This window comes from Eumetopias jubatus, unplaced genomic scaffold (genome assembly GCF_037043125.1).
Source record: "Eumetopias jubatus isolate StellerSeaLion01/CBP00866 unplaced genomic scaffold, mEumJub1_p1.0 scaffold_2, whole genome shotgun sequence".
NCBI classification, from domain to species: domain Eukaryota; kingdom Metazoa; phylum Chordata; class Mammalia; order Carnivora; family Otariidae; genus Eumetopias; species Eumetopias jubatus.
Genome location: NW_028274808.1, coordinates 15585373 through 15609847, shown reverse-complemented (window position 1 = coordinate 15609847; position 24475 = coordinate 15585373). Strand labels below are relative to the sequence as shown.

Sequence of the window (24475 nt, the reverse complement as noted above, 5' to 3'; positions counted from 1 at the left end):
AGTATATGATTAAATATAGTCACCATACTGTACCTTAGACCCTGGAACTTATATATCTCACAACTGGCAGTTTGTATCCAACATCTCCCCATTTCCCCCACCCCTCAGCCCCCGGCTACCACCGTTCTACTCTCTGTTTCTATGGTTTTGGTTTTTTTTTTTTAGATCCCACACACAAGTGAGAACATACAAGTATCTGTCTTTCTCTGTCTGACTTACTTTGCTTAGCAAAACGCCCTCAAGGTGCATCCATATTGTTGCAAGTGGCAGGATTTCCTTCTTTCTCATGGCTAAATAATATCCTATTGTATATATATATATATACACCACGTCTACTTTATCCGTTCATCTGTCGATGGACCCTTAGGTTGTTTCCATCTATTGGTTATTGTGAATAATACTGCAGTAAACACGGGGATGCAGCTAGCTCTTTGGGAAAGTGATTTTATTTCCTTCTCTATATCCTCACCAACGCTTGTTATTTTTCATCTTTCTGAGGCTAGCCATTCTGATAGGTGTGAGGTGATAGCTCATTGTGGTTTTGATTTGCATTTCCCTGATGATGAGTGGCATTGAGCATCTTTTTATGCACCTGTTGGCCATCTGGATGTCTTCTTTGGAAAAATGACTATCCAGGTCCTTAGCTGGGAAGGACCTGGAAGCTTCTGTCACTTTTCAGAGGAGAAACCTGACGCACGGAAAGGCAACTTTCTCAGAATCACACAGCTGCATAATGCCAGAAGCCAGGCCATGGAATCCTGTCTTCTGCCTGCAAGCCTTTGGTTCTTTTCTTCCACGTCATCTTCCTGTCCATGGAGGCGAGGCCCCAGAGTGCTGACAGATCTGGGCAACACACTCCTGAGAGCTCATGCATGTCACTAGCAAGACCTGGAACAGCTCTCAACACAAAGGTGGTTCCAGATCCTGGAGGAGATTTTCTGTTTTTCTGCATTGTCTGGGTTAAACCACTGTGACAAATGACCTTATAGCATTGTCAACCTTTGAAAAACAAGTAGCAAGAAGTGCTCATTCTGAAGTATTAGGTGCTGATAACCACTTCCAAACAAGATCCTCCAGATAACAAACACATAGACTTTGGACCACAAGACCTGGGGCAGTTAATATTAACCACATTTTGTGATCTATTGTCTTTTAGCTTTTATTTCCAATCTTTCCCAGGCCAGAAGGTAAAAGATTAGGAGGAGTCTTACTGTAGGCAATGCTGGGATTTGGTTTGAATTCTATCCTATACGTTTCTTTCTTTTCTCGTATGTTGGTATGTATATTAAAGGGGCTTATTTACAATAAGTTATTGACCTAAAACTTTAGAGAAATTGTATACACATGATCATAAAACAATAAGATCATCATAAAACAAGATAGGCCCCATCACCAGTGTCCCCACCCAGACACGTCCCAGCAGTGCCAGTGCGGCCTTCGCGAGCCTCTGAGGACCTGTGGACTCAGGGAGATGTAATCTGCTCAGGTTGTTGAGGCAGATGAGGAGTGAAGCAGAGGAAAGTGGATACGCCATGTATGCTCATCCTTAAAATTCGGAGTCCTTAACCTTTCCCCAAGTGAGCCCAGGCCGCCCCTCCCCCAAAGGGCGAGAACCACCTCCTCCTGCCGATGGGTTTGGACACCAGCAACTTGAAAAACAGGACAATAAACACTGTAGATAGATGCATAGGGAAAAAAAATAAGTGGCTAAGACCTAGACAACTAATTTGCTTTTGAAATGTGACGGTGACAGAGACACTGCTGAAAAGTTCACAAACGTGCCCACCTAATTTTATCATCTCTTGTTTCTATCCTGGATGAAGAGGTTCGTGTTACTAAATTTGAAGTGAAAAAGTCAGTCGGAGAGTTTAAATTGGGCAGAGGTGCGGGATAGCAGCAAATTAAGATTGTCCTTTTCTTGGGCCCCACCCCTTTGGTTAGCCCGACAGCAAAGTTAGTGTGGGCTTCCGTCATCTTCTAAAATTCTACCTCTCTGTGGGTGCCTGTATTTCTGGAACACTCACCCAAAATAATAAGATCGCCCTGTCTCCCCTGGTGTTGATTCTGGGTTGTGTGGGGGACCCGGCTACTCCGAAGGAGTTGGTCTCCGGACTTTCTAGTAAAGGATGAGCATAGATGTTTTTAAAAGGGGGTGCTGTACCTTTAAATTCTGAAAGTGAACTTGGCTCAGGAAGGCCAGCAGTCAAGGTCCAGCCCCTAGAAGAGAGAATAGCTCCAGATTCTCCATCCTCGGTCTTTGCAAGAGGAGGGCTGGCACAGCCGGGCGGGCGGGCTCCTGGCAGTATGGCAGTGAAGCTCAGGGCCCTCCTGCTGGTGCTCGCGCTCGGCCTGGCGCAGCCAGCCGCTGCCGGCCGGAAGCTTCTGGTGTTTCTGCTGGATGGTTTTCGCTCAGACTACATCAGTGATGAGGCCCTGGAGTCCTTGCCTGGTTTCAGAGAGATCGTGAGCCGGGGAGTAAAAGTGGATTACTTGACCCCCGACTTCCCCAGTCTCTCTTACCCCAATTACTACACCCTAATGACCGGTGAGTACTGTGTCCTCTTCTGGGTGGTGTGGGGGGGCGGGGACTGGAGTCCAACAGGGAACAGCTCCTGGCAGTGAAGTCTGCTTTCACCGTTCAGGTTTCCCTAGCTCTTTGGGACACCAAAGTTCTTGGCTGAGACTTCTTTTTCGCAGTAGTGCTGTTCTCCAAAAGTTATCTCAAAGACCTGTTTGGGTGAGGAGAACAGAGAACTACACAAATAGATGATGTTAAAAGTCATTATTTGTTTCACAAATAAAAATTCTAGTTAACTCTGTACTTTCTACGTTCAAGCTAAAAAGTCAACAGGTCTTCGTGGATTTGTACCGAATTCCTTCTGTCCCTTTGCTCGGCAGTCATCTGTCATCCTGGGGGTGTTTTGACTGGTTTATCAATGTGCTAGACTATGAAAATTACGAATGGGATTCCTGGCTTGCGTGGAGAGAACTTGTAGGTCATATCCTGAAGTAGTACTTCGCAATGCCACTTGCCCTTCTTTTGCCTTCTTGGGCCAAGTAAAATGACATGGAGGAGAAAAAAAAATTGTTTTGTAGTTCAGATTCCCATCTTTAACTTTTAGTATCTGTTAAAACAAAACAAAACAAAACAAAACAAAACCCCAGCCAAGCAGAGCACACTTGGGTTTGGGAAGCTGATTTTTGCCTAAAAATGATCTTCATCAGGGATCGCCAGAACGCCAAATGTGATTCCACAAATTCAGTCCTCTCTCTGTGCTATAGAACATACTTTCTGCTCTCACAGTTGGATTCCCAGCTTCCAGTTTGTTTTTTAGCTAACCTTTGTAAGGGCCAGCAAGAGGCTCTCAGAAAGAATTTAGCAAACTGTCCAGGGAGGCTGTTAAGAATGCGCTGTTATTGCTGCTTATGCAGGACTTAGCTCTGTGCTCCGAGCACAGGGAAAACTCTATAAATTATCTTAACAGGAAGAGGGTGAGAACTCTTGGATCTCATTATGGATCTCCACACAGAGGCAAACCCAAAGGAGTCTAGAAAGACAAATTGATATCTCTGACTTCATGCGTGGGTACTGGATGCATGTGTACATAAAAATGCCGTAAAATTAAGGTGGGGGAGATACTTTGGAGAATTAGAAATGAGAGCATGGGGAGAAAAAAAACCCAGACGGCACAAAGGCAAAGAATTCACTTGCTTATTTTTTAATTTCCCCCAACAAATAAACAAGCAGCCTCTGTAAGATAAAGAAGATGAACAAAAGTCCTCTCGTCCTCACTTGGCATGCTTCTCCCCTTGCAGGGAGCTGGTTCGCAGGCTGCTGGGTCACACACAGATGTTATTGTGTGTCACAGCCTGACTTCAGTTCTGTCCCGTGGAGTTTCGCACCCCCAGACCACCCCCACTCCAGTTGTCTTTCAGAGCTCTGGCTGGGAGACCCAATTCATAAAGTGCCACGTGCAGTTTTCTCCATTCCCAGTGGAAAAATGAACAAAATCCGTTTGAGAAAGCCGGGCTCCAGTGAGTAAAAGGGGACCATGAGAGCCTCCACAGAGAAACCAAGCCAGTGGCATGGCCTTTTGATTGTCAGACCCACATTCCTGATATTGGCACAAGGAATAAATGGCACAGAGCGTCAGTCACGCGGTGACACACTTTCTTCTCAGGCTAGGGGTGTTTTCACTTGTCTACTCATGATGGAAGAGCCCTTTCCATGGTGGGACAGGCAGAGCCCATGAGTGTCTGGCAATGATCTCACCTTCACGGTCAAACTGAGGCTAGCCTGAGGAAGCCACAAGAGCTCCACATGCATTCTGCCTGAATATTTTTAGATGGTAAGATGTATTATTTGAAAGGCTTACTTACGTTGGCTTTCTCTCTTTTATAGAAGCGATATTTTTTAAAAGATGTATTTATTTATTTGAGAGAGAGAGAGCACGAGCGGGAGGGGCAGAGGGAGAAGGAGAGAGAATCTCAAGCAGACTCCGCACTGAGGGCGGAGCCCCACATGGGACTCAATCTCATGACCCTGAGATTACCACCTGAGCCGAAACCAAGAGTCGGATGCCTAACCGACTGCACTACCCAGGCGCCCCTATGGAAGCAATATTGTACACAGAATGGCTCATGTTCATGCGCACATGTCTTTGGGTTTGTATCGTACCTCCTGAGGGAAAGTATGGCTTGGAGCCGGACTGGGGGCCGGGAGGTGCTAGACCATGAAGCTGGTATCATCTCCATTGCCCTGGAACTGACTCAGGGCTACATTTAGACTTTTCCTCCCAATAGCCATGCTTAGTTTTCCACTTGATGTTGAAAAATCCCTCTGTTTTCATTTAAGGAAGGATATATCCGTTGGGAGTTGTACTTAAACATATGGTTTGAGCATTTGAGCGTTTTATGAATCGACAAAAGAAGCACGCTGGATCCTTTTGGTACTAAAAGATATACTGTTATAAGGGTCATCGGAATTCCTAAGAGAGACTATGATCTCACTTCATTACATGAATTACTGCTCACAAGACATAAAGCCTTTGGTGTTCTTATCTTTGCATAATGAGGAATACTAGGTTATTGGCCTTGGAGCTGGAAAAACTTGGCTGGAGTCCTCTCGGGGTCAGGATGGTGCCGGACAACTTCGGGCAGCCCAGTGCAGTGCCCTGAGCCTGTTTCCTCAGCTTCCAGGTCCCAAGTTAGGCCAGGATCTCAGGTGCTGCCAGCTGCAGACATGAAAATGAGCAATGCGTAGGGAATTAGAAAATGTTATGACTGGCAACTCTCGGGAGGCCTAAATATAAGAAACAAAACAAATGACTGAAATTCTAGAGAGGAGAATTTTTTGGGAAGCCACATGGACAGTGATGGGGACTGAACAGTCACAGGATGCATAAGGAACCTGGGAAATCATCTAGCCCAGTCATTGACATGAAGCCCCTGCAGCTGATTTTTTTTTTTTCTCCTTCAAAATATACACTGACATCAGGACAACTGTGAACAAAATCTCAAAAGTGACCAAGAAGATCCATCAAACAACTGATTGCTGGGGATGCACAGAATCTTAAAACAGGGTCTTTCATCCGGGGAGCCCACAGTCAAGTTGAGAAGGAGAGACACATCAGGTACCTACTGATACTCTGAGATGAATGAAAAGGGCTGAATTGTTTCCCTCCAGAATTTATGTGTTGAAGTCCCAACCCCAAGTAGCTCAGCATGTAATGTATACAGTAAAGACTGTAAAGATACAGTCTTTAAAGAGGTGAGTAAGTTGAAGGGAGGCTGTCAAAGAGGGCCCAATCCAATCTGACTGATGTCCTTTCCAAAGAGGAAGAGACACCAAGAAGAAATGTCCTCAGAGAAAAGGCCATGTGAGGAAACGGTGAGAAGGCACCATCTGCAAGCCAAGGAGAGAGGCCTCACCAGAGGTGAAACCTGCTGGCACCTTGACCTTGGAGTTCTGGAGGCTGGTGGTCGGAAATCAAGGTGTTGGCAGAGCCATGCTCTCTTGGGAAACTCCAGGGGAGAATCTCTTTCATGATTTTCTCTTAGCTTCTAGTGTTGCCAGCAATCCTTGATATTCCCTGGCCTGTAGATGCATTGATGTCTTACTCTAGTCTCTGCCTCTGTTGTCTCATGGTGTTCTCCCTGTGTATCTCTGTGTCTCTTCTCTTCTTACAAGGACACCAGTTATATTGGATTAGGGCGCATCCTAATGACTTCATTTTAACTTGAATACGTCTGCAAAGACCTTGGTTCCAAATAAGGTCACAGTCACCAGTACTACGGGACAGAACGTCAACATGGTTTGGGGGAACACAATTCAACCCTTAACACACGGTAGAGTGGAAAGAGCTGTGAATTTGTTGCAGAAGACCTGATTTCATCTATTCTGTCACCTCTTACCTTTCAGAATTTGAGTAAGTTCTTTGAATATTGTCCGTCAGTCGAATGGAGAAAGGAAAACTAACCCAGCAGGCTGGTTGGAGGACAGAATGGGACACCTCGTGTAAAGCCACCATTATAAAACCTGAACCTATTACGCACTTTATCACTAAGATTAGGCTAAATTATGTTGTCGTAACAAGCTGTATCAGAGGCTTACAACCAAGGTTTATCTCTCACTCGTGTACACGGACCTTAAGGTCTAACTCTGCCCCATTTCCTCTTCATTTTGAGACCCAGGCTGAAAAAGCAACTTCTATATGAGGCGTGCTGCTCACATGGCTAAGGGAAAAGGAACGTGGCAGAATGACGTGGCAGTGCTTAGAACCTCCGCTCAAAGCGGCACAAGTCACATCCCCTCATTCCATTGGCCAAAGCAAATTATGTTGCCAAAGCTTGATGCCAGTAGGTCAGGGATGCATAATCCTCTCACAGTGGGGACAGGAATTGCCTGGAACATTAATGCCGTGTATCACACACACCGAACGGGTACTAGTTGCATTTTATAGGAAGCTTGTGGGGCTTTGTGAGAAGGAATGCCATGGAGATAAGGGTCCGCAATGCAAGGGAGGGAAGTATTATCGGGAGTTACACTGGGCTTGACCATTTCCATTCAGTTCCATCTAGAACTAAACATTGAAAGACGAGTGGAAAGATTTTTTAGCAGGAGATGCATTTTAGGCCAGATCTTAAGAAAAAAAAAAGAAAAGAAAGAAATCCATGAAGTCTGCTAGATGTGAGGGCCATAGTACAAGCAAATCAGAGAGGCCGAATGAGGCAGGTGAAGGGGCACTAAACCTATTCACCACCTGGGTGTGGGTTGAAGGGCTAGAGGTGAATTTGGAGGAAAAAAAAAAAAAAAGTCATGCAGTTGATGGAAGGCTCTGAAAGCTGAATTGAAAATAACCCAGTAGGCTCCTCCTTTCTTCCTCTTCCACTTCAAACGTTCAAGCATCTATCCTTCGTGATGGACTGTAAGTGAGGAGCTGAATTTGAAGAGCAGCTTGGAGGCAGCGCTCGCCGAGGCTAACATGGTACTGAGAGGGTAAGAAGAAGTAAGAGGAAGGGAGCCTGAATCGGTTCCCAGACCAGGAGGCATTCAGAGTCTGGGACTCCTGTGAGCAGAGACCAGAGACGGGAAAGTTTGGAGGCCCGTCTATTTGGGGAAGTAAATTTTATCAGAATAGATTTCCAAGTTGGAGTAGGCTATTCACCTGGAATTGGCCCTTTAGGGGATCAGAGAGAGTGTCTTAAAGGACAGTTCCAGAAACATGTGGAATAACCATGGGGGTAAAAGGGAGAAATTGCTCCTGTGGATCCCAGTGGATCCACAGTGAATGGACTTCTTATCTCTCTGGATGCTCCAAGCTGGTGGAGGCTATTTCTCACAGATGCACAGTTAACTCTGTCTTCCCATCTGCATGAACTTGGTCTACATTTTGTCGTTTACTTCCCAAGGACACATAATCATACTTTTCTAAGGGGTCCCGGTCACGCTGCCTCAAAAAGCAGGCTGGCTAGGTAGAGTACAGGGCAACAGAAGCGTGAAGAGCAGTAACCGGCTCATGCCCAGAGAAAAAAGTGTGTTCCAGGAATTTACAAAAATAATCTTTCCTGGCACACCATTATTTAAGCTCCCATCAGCAGACCTCTCTACACCGAAGTGCCACTTTTCAAAAAGTGTGTTTCTCTTGGCTTCCTTGGTGATGAGAGGGCGTTCTTGTTCTATGGCATTCAGCTGCTGGAACCTGACTCCCTGAAGAAGGGAATGGTTAGCGCTGTGGGGAAAGCTTAAAAATGTGGTGAAAGCTTTTGATTATAAATAACAGCAAACTCTTTTCCAGAAGGTCCACCCACACAGTCCTCAAACCATGGCTGCTCTCCACTCCCCCTTCCCCTCACCCCAGTGTTGATTGATAGGACCATATTCCTCCTGCCAAGGCTTCTGGGGGTTTGGTTGAAGCACACTGCTCTCAGTACCTGCTTCATCATGAATGATATGCCAAAAATGGGTTAAAGGGCATTTAAAATTATTTTGGAGGGAGCCTGAGTCAGCGTGGTAACATTTATTTCAGTTTAAACAACACATACTCAAGTTTCAGAGCCCCCTTCCATGAATAGCGCCATTGTGTCCACCATCCTCCAGGCGAGGACCTGGGGCAGGTCTGGGGCTCCTCTGGCTCCTGTGTGTAGCATTTGGCTCTCGTTGGATATTGTGCTTGATCATAACCTAGTCCTACCTCCAGCCATTTCCATTGCAGGGAGAAAGGGTCTGGCAGACAGGTCATGGAACCATGTGGAGCAGTCTCATTTGGAGAAAGGGCTGCTCAGACTGGGATCATAAACAGACTTGTAGTTGGGGTTACGGCAGATATTTTACCCCTTGATGAAGTAACTCCCCCTGGGTGCCTGCCTCTAAGAACTTCTGCGGTAGCCAGGCGCGCAACAGGAGGACGAGTGGGGTCACCGTGAGAACGCAGGCACGTGGCTGCAGCAGAGTGTCCCAGGTGGGACCCATGAATGGGTCTCAGGTGTGCCAAGGGGCCTGGTCCCCTACCCAGTCACCCGGGGATGAACAGCCTTGTGTGTTCACCCCACGTTGTCCAACCCAAATGTATGATGTGAAGCCGGTTAGGAAGTGTTGGCGGACCAGAGAGAGAGCAGAAGGGAGGGCAGGGTGCCAGGGCTCTTCTCCTGACTGCCAGGACCCACTGGGACATCAGATAGATCATATCGTCTTCCTAGTCCTGAGTTCCTATGGCTTTTAAGATGGGAGGCCTGGGAAAGAGGAGCCCTGGGGTTAACTGTGCACTAAGTGAGCGCCAGATATATGCTGGGAATGTTCTAAGTGCCCTGTTCTAGGTGCTGGGAATAGTCAGGGAGGCTCAAAGGAGATTCTCAGGGGCCACGGTGGGGTGGAGGGAAAGGGTGATCAAATGGGGTTCTTGAATGACATTCTGCATCCCTCTCCTGTTAGGATAACAGCGAGTCCTCTTGGACGCCTCTAACGCATTTGAAGAAAGCAGTCTGTGGTGCACCCCACCGGCCGCTGATGGCCCTGGACAAGGATGCTGGCCTGAGGGGAGGGTGAGAGGGATGGCGGTCCCCACATTCTAGGGAGGTAGTGGGTAAGCCACCCATAGAGTTTCCCTGAGAGGTCCCTGGACCTTGGCTCTTCTTCCAGATTCTGCACACAAGGCAAATAAGTCAGCCCACTGGCTCTGCAGCCCGTCTAGTTTTCCCTGAAAAATTATCTATATGTATAAGGATTTGGCTTTCTCAGGTGGGCTTGAGAAAACATTCTGCTTTCATGGTTGAAGGCAAAAACCTTAAACAAACATAGGTGTTTGGGAGAAAGCCTCAAATATTGGGCTTCTAGTCATTCACTGGCAGACCACAGGCCCAGCCTTGAACATACTCCCCACCCCTGTCAGGCCCCGCCCCTGTAGGGGTTACACGTAATGAAAGCCTATTAAAGGGTTATCCCCCCAGGCCCACCCTCAATGGCTACGTGAGCTCCATTTCTGGGCTTTGGTGTGTTCTCCTTGATAAAGGAGGCGGACCCTCTCTAGGGTACACCCCTGACCTGGAAGACAACCCGCCAAGAGTCCACAGAGTCCACCAACGAGGGCAGATGTGAGTCCAGGCCACGTCAGGCCTGACCTCAGAGAAGTCACCAGGGTCTACGCTCCTGAAAAAGGCCCCCGAGTCACTCACGCTGAGATGTTCCCAGCAGCCAGGCCACGTACTATGTGTGAGTGGTTAGTTATTTTAAAATTTTTTCACACATGTTCTCCTAGTCTCCTGTCACAGACACTCTCTCCCACCCTCTGTCTGGCCGGGTTCCACCAGGAGGCAGGAAGTACAAGCAGCCCCGGCTCGGAGGCACCCCCATTCAAGGTCATCGGGACCCAGCCAAGGATTTTTGGCAATGGGAGGAAAAACATACCTTTAAACATACACAAGAAAGAGAGCCATGGTTCCCTCTTAGAGATAGATGAGAGACGAAGAGGGGAAGGAGATGTCTTATTGCCTGTCTTTTGAACAATATGATTTCTCTATTCAAAATATTAAACTAAAAATATACCCATATCCAGTGGAACGTGCTCATCTGTAGTTGAGTAAGCAGACATTTTAATTTAGCATTGATAAAGCCCTCTGTTTTGCTTCAGGCTGCTATAACAAAGAACTATAGTTTAGGTGGCTTATAAACAACAGAAATTTATTTTTCACAGTGCTTGGGGCTGGAAGTCTCTGATCAGCATGCCAGTGTGGTCTGGGTCTGGCGAGGATACTCTTCTGGGTTGTAAAGGACCATTTCCTCGTTGTGTCCTCACATGGCAGAAAGAGGGTGAGAGCGTTCTCTGGGGTCCCTTTTATGAGGACACTAATCCCATTTGTGAAGGCTCCATCCTCATGACCTAGGCACCTCCCAGAGGCCCAGCCTCTTAATAACATCACATTGGAAATTAGACTTTAATATATGAATCTTTTAGGGAGACAAACATTTGGTCCATTGCGCTGCCTTCGTGACTTAGGAAAGTATCTTCACACTGAAAGAGTTTTTAAAAAGACGTTTTCCAACCGAGTGGGCATAAAGCGGTGTTTTGTGGTTTGGTTTGGTTTGGTTTTCTCAGTCTGTATTGCGGGCTTGCAAACAACAACCAGCCAGGGCTCAGGAGACCCATGGTGAAGGCCACTGTCATCATCCTTCATGGAACACTATCACCTCATGGGGGCTAACACTGCCCCTTCAAGAGGCAGGACTAAAGACAGTCTATCAGGCCTCTGAAGCCTTGTTGCTAGCCTCTGAAGGCCTTCCAACCCCCAGGTGGGTCCCTCAAGCTACCCCTGCAGACCAAACCACTCCACACAGTAATCCATCCTGCTTTTGGTCTACACTTGCTCAAGGGCAATGGAGTGTTAGCAGTCTCTGCATCTGGGCCCAGTGCTTGCCCAGAAAAGACACTCCATTCATGTTTGTTGGATCCTGTTGGTTCAGCCAGTAACTGGACTTCTGTCCGACCCCATGGTGGAAGCCTTATGTTTTCTATCTTTTTTGTAGACTCTAGAGTTTTGTTGCTGAACCTCATCTACTAAGGTTCCACTGTTCTTTAACAAACCACTGGTGCATTCACATATGTGTGTTGATCTCACTGGACTCTGGCGTCCTTCTGGCCATGTTCCATAGGCTTCTAAGGTCCCCCCCTTCACCTTCACACTGGATGTGCTTCTCCTCCCCCAGGGCCCATAGCAACACCATTGCTACTTTTAACCTGTCCTCCTGGACTCTCCATTACCCACGGCTGTCTTCCTTTGTGCTGGGCTCTGTGGGTAGATCTGATTCCATGTTCCTGTTACTCCCCGTCTATCTCCTTCCCCTGCAGCTTAGGCAGCTGGCTCTGTCCCAAACCATGACACCCCTCCTTGTACATTCAGACTCCATTTTAGCATGCATTCATCAGTGTAAAATATAACATTAAAACTATATGAATGAGCTTGGGAATATGTAACAAAACCCACTACATCCCAATCCAGAATTTCCCCCAGAGGCATTCAGAATTACAAAATGTAAGAACCAGAAGCAGCCTTAGAAATGCTTGTGCATTTATTTATCTCATTGTGCAGAACAGGAGACCGAGGCCGAAGATTCAGACCCAGCAGCTAGGTAAGGGCAGAGCCTCACCAAGCACAGGGCTCCGAGGCCAGCTGGGATCTGGCGACCCTCAAATGCACAGGGACAGAAGCCCAGGCGTCCTTTCCTACCCCTCCTGCCTGTTTGTCTGGTAGGCTCCTCCGCCTGAGCTCTCAGCTCAGCTCTGGACCCACCACTCTTTCAGAGAGGGGCTTCCCTGTCTGGGTGGCTCTGCTTCTTTTCTCACCTTGACTAAGCTCTCCCGGGATGTAGAAGCTGAAATGGAATGCGATTCAAAGAAGCTTTCTGTGAGGTTTCGTCAAAGATCTGATCAAGGAGGAGGTGGATCCATCTAGAAGACCGGGGGTGGTGCTCGGATGCAGCTCAGCCATCCTCCCTACTTCCCCGTGCCACCGATGGTCATTGAAGGCAGGCCGCTCTCCTTTAAGCTCCTTAAATAACCTCCCCAAGCTCTGATGGAGCAGATCAGAAAATCATGTTCCAAAGAATTCCCTCTCAGACTGTGTCAGCATGTACTTCAACATCTAGCTAAAAGCTAAAATAATCAGAAGAAAAAAAAATGACTTTATTGATCGAATTCCAGCCATCTGTTTGCTCTTTTGAAATGAGTAGCCAGCTGTGTGGATGTCTCGAAAATTCACCTCAGTGGAGAGTTTCCCTCAGTGGACATCAGATTAGTCCCTACCCTTCAGGGTCCTGTTGGCCAGTTGTGAAATACCTGTTGGAATGGAATTCTGGAGAATGATTGAATGATCTCTTCACCTCCCCCTTGTCACCTCCCTATTTTTGTTGGCGGCCTCTCTGGGAACTCTTCAGGCCTTCCCTTTGCTTATACTACTTATGACTTCTGGAGGGGCTCTGCTCCCATCCTCTGCTCCAGCCCAGATGCCAACTTACCTACCTCTTTCAAGCCAAAATAAAATGTCTCTCCTCTAAAAACCTTGACCCACAGAGAGTAACCTTTCAGAGCTGCATGGTGCTTTGAGATCTATTTGCTAATTCCTCTACCACTTACTGTCTGAACCGCAGAATTTGGTAACTGCAACATAGAATGTGGACCTGTATGCATGTAATACATTCATATACGAATATTCTCTATGCGAGAATATATTGAACATTTACTATTCTAAATCAGTTGCTGTTCTAAAGATGACCGGGACATGGCTTCTGTCTTAGATGAACTTGCAATTAAGCTGGAGCAACTAAGTATGTGTTGAAATAAATATAATCACAGCACAGAATAGAATAGGCACAGGAGATACAGAGACCATTTCTGAAAGTGCGTGGTGAAGAGGAAAGGTTTGCTGAAGGTGTTGATAATTAAAGCCTGAGGGATTTGGACAGGTTGAAACTCGGAAGAAGGGCCTTAAGGGTGGCCGGGCTTATGGAAGTCAAGGGCCAGAGGTGGAAAAGAGGAAGAACATGTGGAAAGTAGGACTGGGCTTTGAGGTGCTTCCTGTGACATTACTGAGCAGCGTGGGTCCGAGGGAGGCTACGCAGCTCTGAGCTGAGAACTCACCTGGGAGTCGGGTCCTCAGAAGCAGAACGAACCTGGGATCAAGGGTCTGCTAGGCTCTGTGGCGAGGGAATGGGCAAGACAGGCTGGATGTGGAGGTTCAGAGAAAAAAAGAAGTCTCAGTATCAGACAAGAATTCAAGCTAGTCCTATGGGAATATTAATGACTTAATCTGTGTGTAAAGTGGATCCACGTTCACAGTCTTGAACGTGCAAGAAACAGTGCACGTCTTTAAAAAAAAAATCTATGCAAGGGATGAATCACTGAATTCTACTCCTGCAAACAATATTACACTATATGTTAACAATTAGAATTTAAATAAAAATTTGAAAAAAATAAAAATGAAAAATAGAAATTTACAATTTATTCCTAAAATAACTAGACCTCTTATGTCTGAGCCCCCCACAAATCTGAATCTATGGGTGAACCTGAAAACATGCTAAGTCAAATAAGCCATACACAAAAGCACAAATATTAGGTGATTCCACTTATGTGAGGTACGTGGGGTAGTCAGATTCGTAGAGGCGGGAGGTAGAATGGTGGTAACTAGGGGCCTGAAGGAATGGGAAGTTAGTGTTTAATAGGACAGGGTTTCAGTTTGGGATAAGAGAAGTTCTGGAGGTAGACGGTGGTGATGGTCGCACAACAGCATGAATGTACTTAATGCTACTGAACTGCAAACTGAAAAATGGTTAAAATGGTGAATTTTATATTATCTGTATTTTACCACAACTAAAAAAAAAAAAAATCCTAAATCTGACTCAGCCTCCCATCCCACTGGGCTCAGTGAAAATTCAGTCTCAGTCACTGCTGGGTGGGTAGTGGGGTGACTTTTCTTCCTCGTCTAGGGTTATGCAAAGGTCCTGGGTCATATATAATCCTAAGGCATTGAGGACAGTAGCCCTTGTCATCGGTCCACCCTGGTTCCCACCAAATGCCCACATGTCAATCCGTGTGGCTCCAGAGACCAGGCTCTGCTGCTCTGAGCTGGAAAACCTTGTGCCTTGACTCCAGCCTCCCTGTGTCTCTCAGATGTCAGTCCTCTCCATGGAGTTCTGCCACCAGGCAGTGCATCATTTTCTGCTCTCATTGGATCAGTAAATCCTTCTTACCTCTCCCATGGTCTGGAGGAAAAATTTCCACCAGGATAAGTTTCGTGGGTGTGTGACCTATGCAGTCACACCGGGCCCCATGTTTATAGGGACCCTGTTCTTGCTTTCATGCTCTGCTGTCACCATTTTGAAATTCTTAATAATTTATGAACAAGGGATCCCACATTGTCATGTTGCACTAGGTCCTACAAGTTATGTAGCCCGTCCTGCCTTCAGAGACATGTTCACAGTGTGTTCAGATGAGCTCAATTTGAGATAATAAAATGTCCCAAAGGAAAGAGTGTGTCCATTAGGCAATATCAGCTGTTTTTCCAGAAACACAGACCACTCCAAAGACAAAAGGGGCTGGATGTCTGCTTGAAACACAATGGAGGGAAATACATAAGAAGAGAACAGGCAGGTTCATATTTCAGTAAAATATCTCAATGCAGTATCTAAATCAGTTGTTTATACTCTCATACCTTGGGCACTTGCAAGATATCTGGGCGGTGATTTCTTTACCAGTCATGACGGCTTAGAGATAAAGATTTCAGAGTTGTCCTCAGAGAGGTGGGAGATTATGTAAGTTGATGAGGTCCCTTGGGAAGAGTATGTCAAGAGAAGAAAAAGAGGTCAAAATGAAACCTTGAGGGACCTTGCTTACATTTAGGGAGTACGATGGAGAAGAAGAAAGAAAGAAGAAGAAGGAGGAGGAGGAGGAGGAGGAGGAGGAGGAGGAGGAGGAGGAGGAGGAGGAGAAGAAGAAGAAGAAGAAGAAGAAGAAGAAGAAGAAGAAGAAGAAGAAGAAGAAGAAGAAGAAGAAGAAGAAGAAGAAAGGGGACAAGAAGTACAGACCTATCACAGACCATTCTAGCGAAGACCCAAAATGAAAATCAGCAGGAGTCAAACAGGGTCAAAGTAATCAAGGAAAAAGATTTTTCAACGGGAGACAGAATTACCATACAGAAGAACTAAAGAAAAGAAGAAACAAAAAGTCATTAGATTAGGGGACTTGCACATAGCAGCAGGGTTTGGAGACCAGTAGGGAGATGGAAAGGAGGGACAATGGTTTGTAGATGAATTCTGTATGTGGAGGGTTTGGGGGCTGGTGTTTGCCTGTGTCACCTAGAATGTGGAGGATTTAACCTAGTCTTGATATGCTGGTTTATGGGTTTATATAGTTGTGATAGCAACTGATCTTTTAAAATTATTATTACAGTTTTATTTACATGCCATCAAATCCATCCATTTATAGTGTACAATTCAATGACTTTTAGTATATTTACAGAGGTGTGCAACTATCATCGCAATATAATTTTAGACTATTTCCATCACCCCACAACAAAACCTTATACCCTGTAGTTGCTCTTCCTTCCCACTTCCAGCAACCACGTTAGGCAACCACTAATTTAGCTTCCTTCTCTAAAGATTAACCTTTTCTCGACATTTTATATAAATCAAACCACAGGATATGTGTTTTTTTGTGTCTGGCTTCTGTCACTACTCATAGTGATTTTGAGGTCCATCCGTGTTGTATCAGTACACATTTCCTTTCCACTGGCAAGGAGTCTTCCATTATACAGATAGACCACATTGCATTTATCCATTCACCAGCTGATGAACATTTGGGTTGTTCCCATTTTTCGGCTGATGTGAATAATGCTGCTACAAACATTCACGTACAAAGTCTTTGTCTAGACAAACGTTGTCTTTTCTTCGGAGAAACTGCCAAACTGGCTTTCCGAAATGGCTGCATGACTTTACGTTCCCACCAGCAATGTATGAGCGGGTCCCATTTCTCTACATCCTCAGTAACACTTGTCACTGTCTTTTCTCATTATCACCATTCTAGTGGGTGAGAAGTGGTAGTTCACTGTGGTTTGTAGTTGCATTTTTCCCTAATGATTAATGATTCTTGACATAACACACTTAGTGGCTATTTGATAACTTCTTGGGAAGGATATCTATTCAAATTATATTATCCATTTTTAAAAATTGGGTTATCTGTTTCTATTATTAGTTGTAGGAGTTTTTCATACATTTTGGATATGCTTTTCCTAGAGGAAATATGACTTGCAAATATTTTCTCTTAAGAGCCGGGCTGTTTTTTCACTTTCCTTTTTTTTTTTTTTAAAGATTTTTATTTATTTATTGAGAGAGAAAGAGAGAATGGTAGAGAGAGAGCATGAGAGGGAGGAAGGTCAGAGGGAGAAGCAGACTCCCCGCTGAGCAGGGAGCCCGATGCGGGACTCGACCCAGGGACTCCAGGATCATGACCTGAGCTGAAGGCAGTCGCTTAACCAACTGAGCCACCCAGGCGCCCGTTTTTTCACTTTCCTAAGTGAAGGGGCTTCAAGTGTCAAAGCATTTAATGAAGTCTATTCATTGATTCTTTTCCCTTTATCACTTGTACTTTTCGTGTCATCTGTAAGAAATAGCTGCTGAAGCCAACGTCATGAAGATTTACTCCTGTGTTTCCTTTTAAGAGTTTTGCACTTTTAGCTCTTACATTTAGGTTTGCGATCCATTTTGAGTTAATTTTTGTATCATGTGAAGTAGTCACACAGGACCATGTGTCAAAAAGAGTATTCCTTTCCTGCTGAATTGTCTTGACACTTTGTTGAAAAGCAACTGACCATAAATGTTAGAGTTTATTCCTGGGCTCTCTATTTTATTCCATATGTCCCTCCTTATGCCAGGACCATACTGTCATGATTACTTGGCTTTGTAATAAGTTTTGAAATCAGGATGTGATTCTTACCCCCCGACTTTGTGCTTGCTTTTTTTTTTTTAAGATTTTATTTATTTGAGAGAGAGAATGAGATAGAGAGAGCACGAGAGGGAAGAGGGCCAGAGGGAGAAGCAGACTCCCCGCCAAGCAGGGAGCCCGATGCGGGACTCGATCCCGGGACTCCAGGATCATGACCTGAGCCGAAGTCAGTCGCTTAAGCAGCTGAGCCACCCAGGCGCCCCTGTGCTTGTTTTTAAAGATGTTTTTGTCTATTCTCAGTCACTTGTATTTCCCAGTGAGTTTTAAGATGAGCTTGTCAACCTCTGGGGAAAAAAAAGAAAAAGAAAAAGAAACCCAGCTAGGATTTTGATAGGGATTGTATCGAATTTGAACAATTTTAGAAAGCATTGCCACCTCAACAACATGATGTCCTCTGATCCGTAAACATGGGGTGTGTTTCCATTTATTCACGTTCTAAACCCTTTCAGCCATCTTTGATAATTTTCCATGCATAAGTCTTGCACTTCTTTTGTTAGATATTTCTAAGCACTTCATTCTTTTTGATATTGTTGTTAATGGAATTATTTTCTTAATTTCATTTTTGCAGCATATGAAAGCCCAGTTGGTTTGGGGGTGGTTGATCTTGTATGTGGTGACTAACAAACAAGGTTTATTAGTTCTAATAGTATTTTGTGGATTCCATCGGATTCTCTGCATACAAGAATATGCAAGATCATGTTTCCTGCAAATAAAGACAATTACTTCTTTCTTTCTCAGCTTGATGCCAGGAAGTTGTCAGGAGTTACATAAGGGCATTTTTTGCAGATGAGAGACCCTAAGTCTAGAGAGGGTAAGCAGCTTGTCCGAGGTCACCTAGCCAGGAAGTGAGTAAATAGGACCAGAACAGAGGACCTCTACCCCCATCCATCACTCAGCATTTTCGCCACGCAGCCTCTGGTTGGTAGAGAAGACAATGGATGGCCTATATCTCTACAGCACTCTTATTGTCTTCCAGATTCAGTCAAGCCGGGAGCAGAATGTACATTTCCCAGATGTCTGCAGTATTTCTATGCCTGTATATCTGTAGCACTCAGTGCTAGGTGCTTTCAAGTACTACATCAGTCAATCCTCATAAAACCCTGTGTGGTAGGCATGAGTTATACCCATTCCGTGGATGAGGAGATCAAGGCTGTGAGGTAATAAATTACTCGCCCGGGATCACAAAGGCCATAAACAGCAGAACCATGAGTACAAAATCCTGTGCTCCTCCCATGACATCATGCTCTCCTCTCCTTTCCTGCTCTCAAGGAAGTGGCCCGAGGGCAGCCCCGCCCTGTGCAGCAAGTGTCTGCCCCTCAGACAGTGACCTCGTAGCGGCCTCGCACGCCTGGCGCGCGCCTGCACCTGCAGCTACCCGTAGTGCACGAGTCAGTGCCTTTCCAGGCTTCCTCCAGACTAAGCAGCCTCACGGGCAACTATGTTTTTAAGCCCTCCTTTGGGAGCCTCAATGGACAATGTGAACAAAAGGCGCTTCTGGGGGGTGAGTATAAAAGAGAGGATTCAACCTCAGACACTTAGCTACTTATCTCGAATGGCCGAGGCTGAACAGTTGTGAGGAATGGTTTAGACAGGCCTCTTTTGATAAGCCACATCTGGGATCCTGACCCAGACCACCAAGATGCATCTCTGGACCATTGTTTCTACTTACACTTGGTTCTGGGGGCCTGGGAGGCCACGGCAGCCCCTCAATGGAGAGGGAGTCCGAGTTGCCCCCCATCCCACCCGTGCTCCCTGACACTCAGTAGGAACCCAGTAAATGCCTCTTTGTATTTGTTCTAAAGTTACTTGGAAACTGCTTTCCCTTAAACACTAGGCCAGTTTCTCTCTTCCGCATCCCGCCCCCACTCCTAACAGAAGGGGACGTCCCACTGCCAGTCTTTCAAGCGGGACGTTCTCAGGCTCACAGCCGATGAAAGATCCAAGCAGAAATGGCCAAGATCGCCTCGGACCGAGCTCTGTGTTTCTCTCTGTCATCTTCTCCCCCAGGTCAGTCCACACCCAACCCAGGACAGGCCCTAGAAACACAAAGCAGAAACGGATATCGTTAAGTATCTTGCAAACGCAAAGATTTTAAGAGACGATGGAGTCCGAGAAACAGAGGGTTCTAGAGGGGAGGGGGGTGGGGGGACGGGTTAGCCCGGTGATGGGCATTAAAGAGGGCACGTTCTGCACGGAGCACTGGGTGTTGTATGCAAACCATGAATCACGGAACCCTACATCAAAAACTAATGATGTAATGTATGGTGACTGACATAACTAATAAAACAAAATAAATAAAAATAAAAAATAAATTGAAAAAAAAAAGGCAAATAGACACCCAACCTAAAACTCTTACGATTTGCCTTTTTGCTAAATTCCAAATTGGTGAGTGAGCGAGCGCCCGGGTGATTTGAAACGACTTCTTTTGTACTCCCCAGAGATTGCAGGTTTGGGAGTTTGAGGCATTTACAATGGAGAGTCTGGAAAAGTTCTCAGAAACAACAGTTCCCAGGGGCGACTTGGTGTGAGGTAGAAGGTCTCCTGCCCCAGGCCGGCTTCCGGGTGGTTTTGTGGTCAGCAGGAGAATAAGAATTCCTTAATAACATGAAATAAAAAGGCGATGTTCTGCCAAAACCGGATTGCTTTGTTATTTTACTTAGCCATATTTTATATTTTTTCAGTTCATTGCCAAATCCGACCCCTTCTCCCCTCACAGGAGTCCCTCCTTGTCCACATTAATAGGCCAGTGCTGGGTGTTGGCCCAGTCGCTTCTCTGGTCTCTTGAAGAGATGTGTGCAAGGGGAGCCATGAGCTGGAAGCCAGAGATGGAGGTTCTAGCCTGGCCCATGGCCCTTTCTCGACTTTGTGGCCTCAGAGTCTTTCTCAGCTCATTTCTTTTTTCTTTTCTTTTCTTTTTTTTTTTTTTTAAAGATTTTATTTATTTATTTGACAGAGACAGAGAGAGCACAAGCTGGGGGAGCAGCAGAGGGAGAGGGAGAGGCAGACTCCCAGCCAAGCAAGGAGCCTGCTGTGGGGCTCGATCCCAGGACCCTGGGATGTTCAGGTCATGAACCCAGGGTCCTGGAATCGAGCCCCGCATCGGGCTCCCGGCTCAGCGAGAAGCCTGCTTCTCCCTCTCCCACTCCCCCTGCTTGTGTTCCCTCTCTCGCTGTGTCTCTCTCTGTCAAATTAATAAAATCTTTTAAAAAAATAATAAAAAAATAAAAATAAAAAAAGAGGGAGCTGAGGGCTTCAGGGATGTGAATCCCGAAGCTATAGGAAGGGGCTGTTTCTTATCCGTCATTGGGGATCCGTTCCCCCTAAACTTTCCGGCCCCAGCTCCCATCAAAGGAAGGGTGCTTCTGTTTTTGGACCTTGTGTCTCCTCCTCGCTGCCATCAGCGGGGAACAGCAGAGCTGGAACTGCAGCTTCGGTTAGCATTGGAAGCCAGATGTCCACACATTTCCTTTTCAAATCATGAATTTAGTTTTTACACACACCCCTTGCCCTGGTAAGAGGCAGCGTTATGATTTTAAAAAGAAGGAAAATGGCCTGGCTTGAGGTAGGATTTGGGGGATTAGAAACCTAGGCCAGAAATTTCTATTTAAAATCACATCCTTCACTACCAGTTTCCTAGAGGAATATAAAGTTTCATTCTTTGGGGGAAATATCTGACGGACTCCATCCCCCTCTGATTTCACTGGAGGAAACCCCACACGGAGTCATGGCAGCAAAAAGAGGGGGTGGCCAAGGGAAGAAGTCCCCAGTGTGACCACGAGGAACTATTTATTCTCTCAGCCCTGATCCATTTGCGCGGCGCAGCCCCTGGCTCAGCACACAGAGTTGCGCAGCCTAGGCCTCCAGCCCCGAGACGGCCCGAAAGGCTGAGCGGCCACCCTGGTCGGTTACACAGGGAAAATCCAGGAAATTCAGTTTTGAAAGAATGGCAAACACATTGGTTTGCTCGATCACCTTATCTGTCATCTTTCTAGATTGATTCAGTTTCAAGTCCAAGTGAACATGAGGCCAGAGTTTGACTCCTACATGGCAATCAGTACCCCCTCAATCACATAAGGAAAGAAAAAAATGAGATGCAAAAATGGCTTTCTGAGTGGGCCTGGGGGATTAAGAATGAATCTTAGGTTTACGGTTTGATGTCTTTATTTTGAAATGTCTCCACCATTTAATTGGTGGTGTATTCTCCTTAATCTTTTCTCACCATAATTGCTACTCCTTGATAAGGAGTGCTCCATGATAAATGTACTGTTCGTACATTTTCAGAGGGCTGGAGTGACTTGGCTTCAGTTTTCACATACGGCTTCTCCTGAGCTCTTGGTATGTTTCACCTGAGACGTCCGTCTGTCTGTCTATGGTCCTATGGACCAGCAGCCAGCACAGAGTGGCAAGGCCAAGACGCAGCTTGTATGGAAGCTTCTCGTCATGTACCTACTGATGACACAAGTAGAGCATGGGTTCCCAGGTCTTTAGATAATATCGGGAGGAGTGAAAAGGGCCTTTTTTTTACTTGGAGCAAAAACCTCAGACGATGTTTGGTTTTGTTAAACAGAACTGGATTGGTATTTTAAGAAAATGTTTGCTTTGTAAGTCTCAGAATTGAGCTCACAGAAGCCAAGCTCAGTTAACGGTTTCTTAAGGAGACACCACTGGGAAAGGCTTCAGGCACAATGTAAACCAATGCTTGGCTTCTAGAATTAAAATATAAACTCACGGATAAAAACAAAGACCGCTGGGCTTGTTCAACCCATGGGCCATGTTACCTTCTTTCCTGGGATAGTCTCCTGGAAGAGTTTGCTCCCTTAAAGTGAACTTAAAGGGACTTATGACAAGATTCCTCTGCTTTCATAAATGATCTATGAGGCTCCAGCAGGCAGTCATCAATCTTTTAGTTTTATGACGGAATGTATGCTCCGTGACATCAGGGACTTGGTCTCATTCAGTGCTCTATCCCCTCCTCCTGGGATAGCGCCTGACTCATTCATTCATTAAATAAATATTCTCAGAGCACTAGCTCTGTGGACATAAAAGCTGTTCATCATTCACTTATCATTCATTCAGAAATTATCCAGTGCCTTCCACGGGCCCAGAGATACACTCTTCTGGGCACTGGGGACACCCACAAACAAAACAGGACAACGCTTCTACCTTCATGAAGCGTCTGTTCCTGTGAAGTGCCACAAATAAACCAATAGGTTATAAATAATGTTAGGCGCAATAAATTCTATGGAGAAAGTTCAAGGCTAAGTGTACCGAGAACGATGAAGAGTGCCATTTTACGGAGTGGTCTGGAAATGCCTCTCTGATTAGATGGAATCTGAGCAGAGGCCTAAAGAAAGTAAGGGGGCCAGCCATGTAGATTTCCGGGGGCAAAGCATTCCAAGCAGAGGGACCAGCACGGGTAGAAGCTCCGAGGCTGGCACATGCTGGGGATACTGGAGGTGAGTGATGGGGAGGGTGGCAGATGAGGTCTGAAAAGTAACAAGCGGTGTGGCAGCCCTGAAAATGCACTGCTCAGATTTCCAGATTTTACAGTTAACCCACAGGCCACCATTGTGTTGGTGCTGCAACCCCACGTCCCCCAGGCTGATCCTCACTGATGAGTGAGCAAGGTGGGGGTCCGAGGGCGGGCCCATTCCCCTACTGGTGACTTTGGTTGAAGGCACCCCCTCAGCCTGGCCCAAATTTCTCAGAATTGTGAGATCCTTTCTACCCAACCCTTTCCTTCTCCTTCTCCGTCTCCTTTCTACGCACGTCAGCCCTTTCCTCCCCTGCATGCATCATAGATGCTTCCCTGGTACATCTCATGTGTGTTGGCTCTTGGCTCAGGGTCTTCTTCTCAAAGGACCTGAACTAACTCAAGGCCACGTCAGGTCTCTGCAGTTCATGGTGTAGACTTTGAATCGTATCCTGAGTACGCGGAACGCCTCTGGAGGGTTTTGAGTGGAAGAGCAGAGTGATACACCTTTCATTTTAGAAAGATCACCCTGGCTACTGGGGCGCCGAGATGAGGAACCGCCTAAGGTAAGGGTGGAAGCAGGAAGACGGTTAGGGGGCTTCAGCTCAGACCAGGGTTGGGCAGGTATGTGAAGTACAGTTTGACTTTTGATGTCATCTTTCTACCATAACTGCCCTTCCTAAGTTCACCCAATACCTTCTAATAGCAAGATCCAGCGACATCTTCCAGCACTTCTCTGTGGCATTTTACTTTTTGACCATGCCTGCCTTCTAGAGACTGTCTCTGTTAGGTTCTGAGTGTCCTCGCGCCTCTCAATCTCACCTTCTAGTAAGTTCCACTGACTCTTTTTTTTTTTTTTTTTTGCCAGTTCCTTCACACTGGGGCTCCTCAGAGTTTGGTACCAGTTCTTCTTGTTCTCTCTTCTCATCTTGGTGGTCTGACTCCTCATGTACATTTGTTGTTAACTCCCATTTGTCGTTACCTCTACCCCAGACAACCACTAATCTACTTTATGACTTTTTAGCTTTGCCTCCCATGGATATTTCACATAAATGGAGTCGTTCAATACATGGTCTCTTGGGTCTTGCTTCTTTTACTGAGCTGAACTGAATAGCTTTGAGGTTCATATCCATGCTTTGTTCCTTTTTATTGCTGAATAGAATTCCATCCTCTGAATATTTCCCAGATTTTTATAATAAAAGAGCTTCAAGCTAAAGAAATCCTGAGAGTATTATGGAATTAGGGAATATTTGTGTGCCCCTCACTTGGTTCTCTAAGTGTTAACATTTGACACATTTGCTTTATTCTGACTTGAGAAATAGAGGTTTCTGTTTTGTTTTTGTTTTTGTTGAACCAGTTGCAGAGAAGTTGCCGATATCATGACACTTCACCTCTAAATAATGCAGCATGTACAGAATGCTCTCCTATATAACCACGATTATTTTCACATTTTCTCAATTGCCCAAAAAGTATGCTTTATAGCCTTTTTGAAATAAAAATTCTAATCAAGGTTCAA

At 45.8% G+C, this 24475-nt stretch overlaps 1 protein-coding gene across 1 annotated transcript in view; it reads left to right on the top strand.

Moving 5' to 3' along the window:
* Positions 1-2295: 2295 nt before the first annotated feature.
* ENPP6 (ectonucleotide pyrophosphatase/phosphodiesterase 6) overlaps positions 2296-24475 on the top strand; it is a 109788-nt gene continuing 87608 nt past the window's right edge. Inside the window, exon 1 of the mRNA XM_028099881.2 lies at positions 2296-2545. Within this exon, the coding sequence (XP_027955682.1) occupies positions 2305-2545 (241 nt within the window). The 5' untranslated portion in view covers positions 2296-2304. The remainder of the gene's footprint in view (positions 2546-24475) is intronic.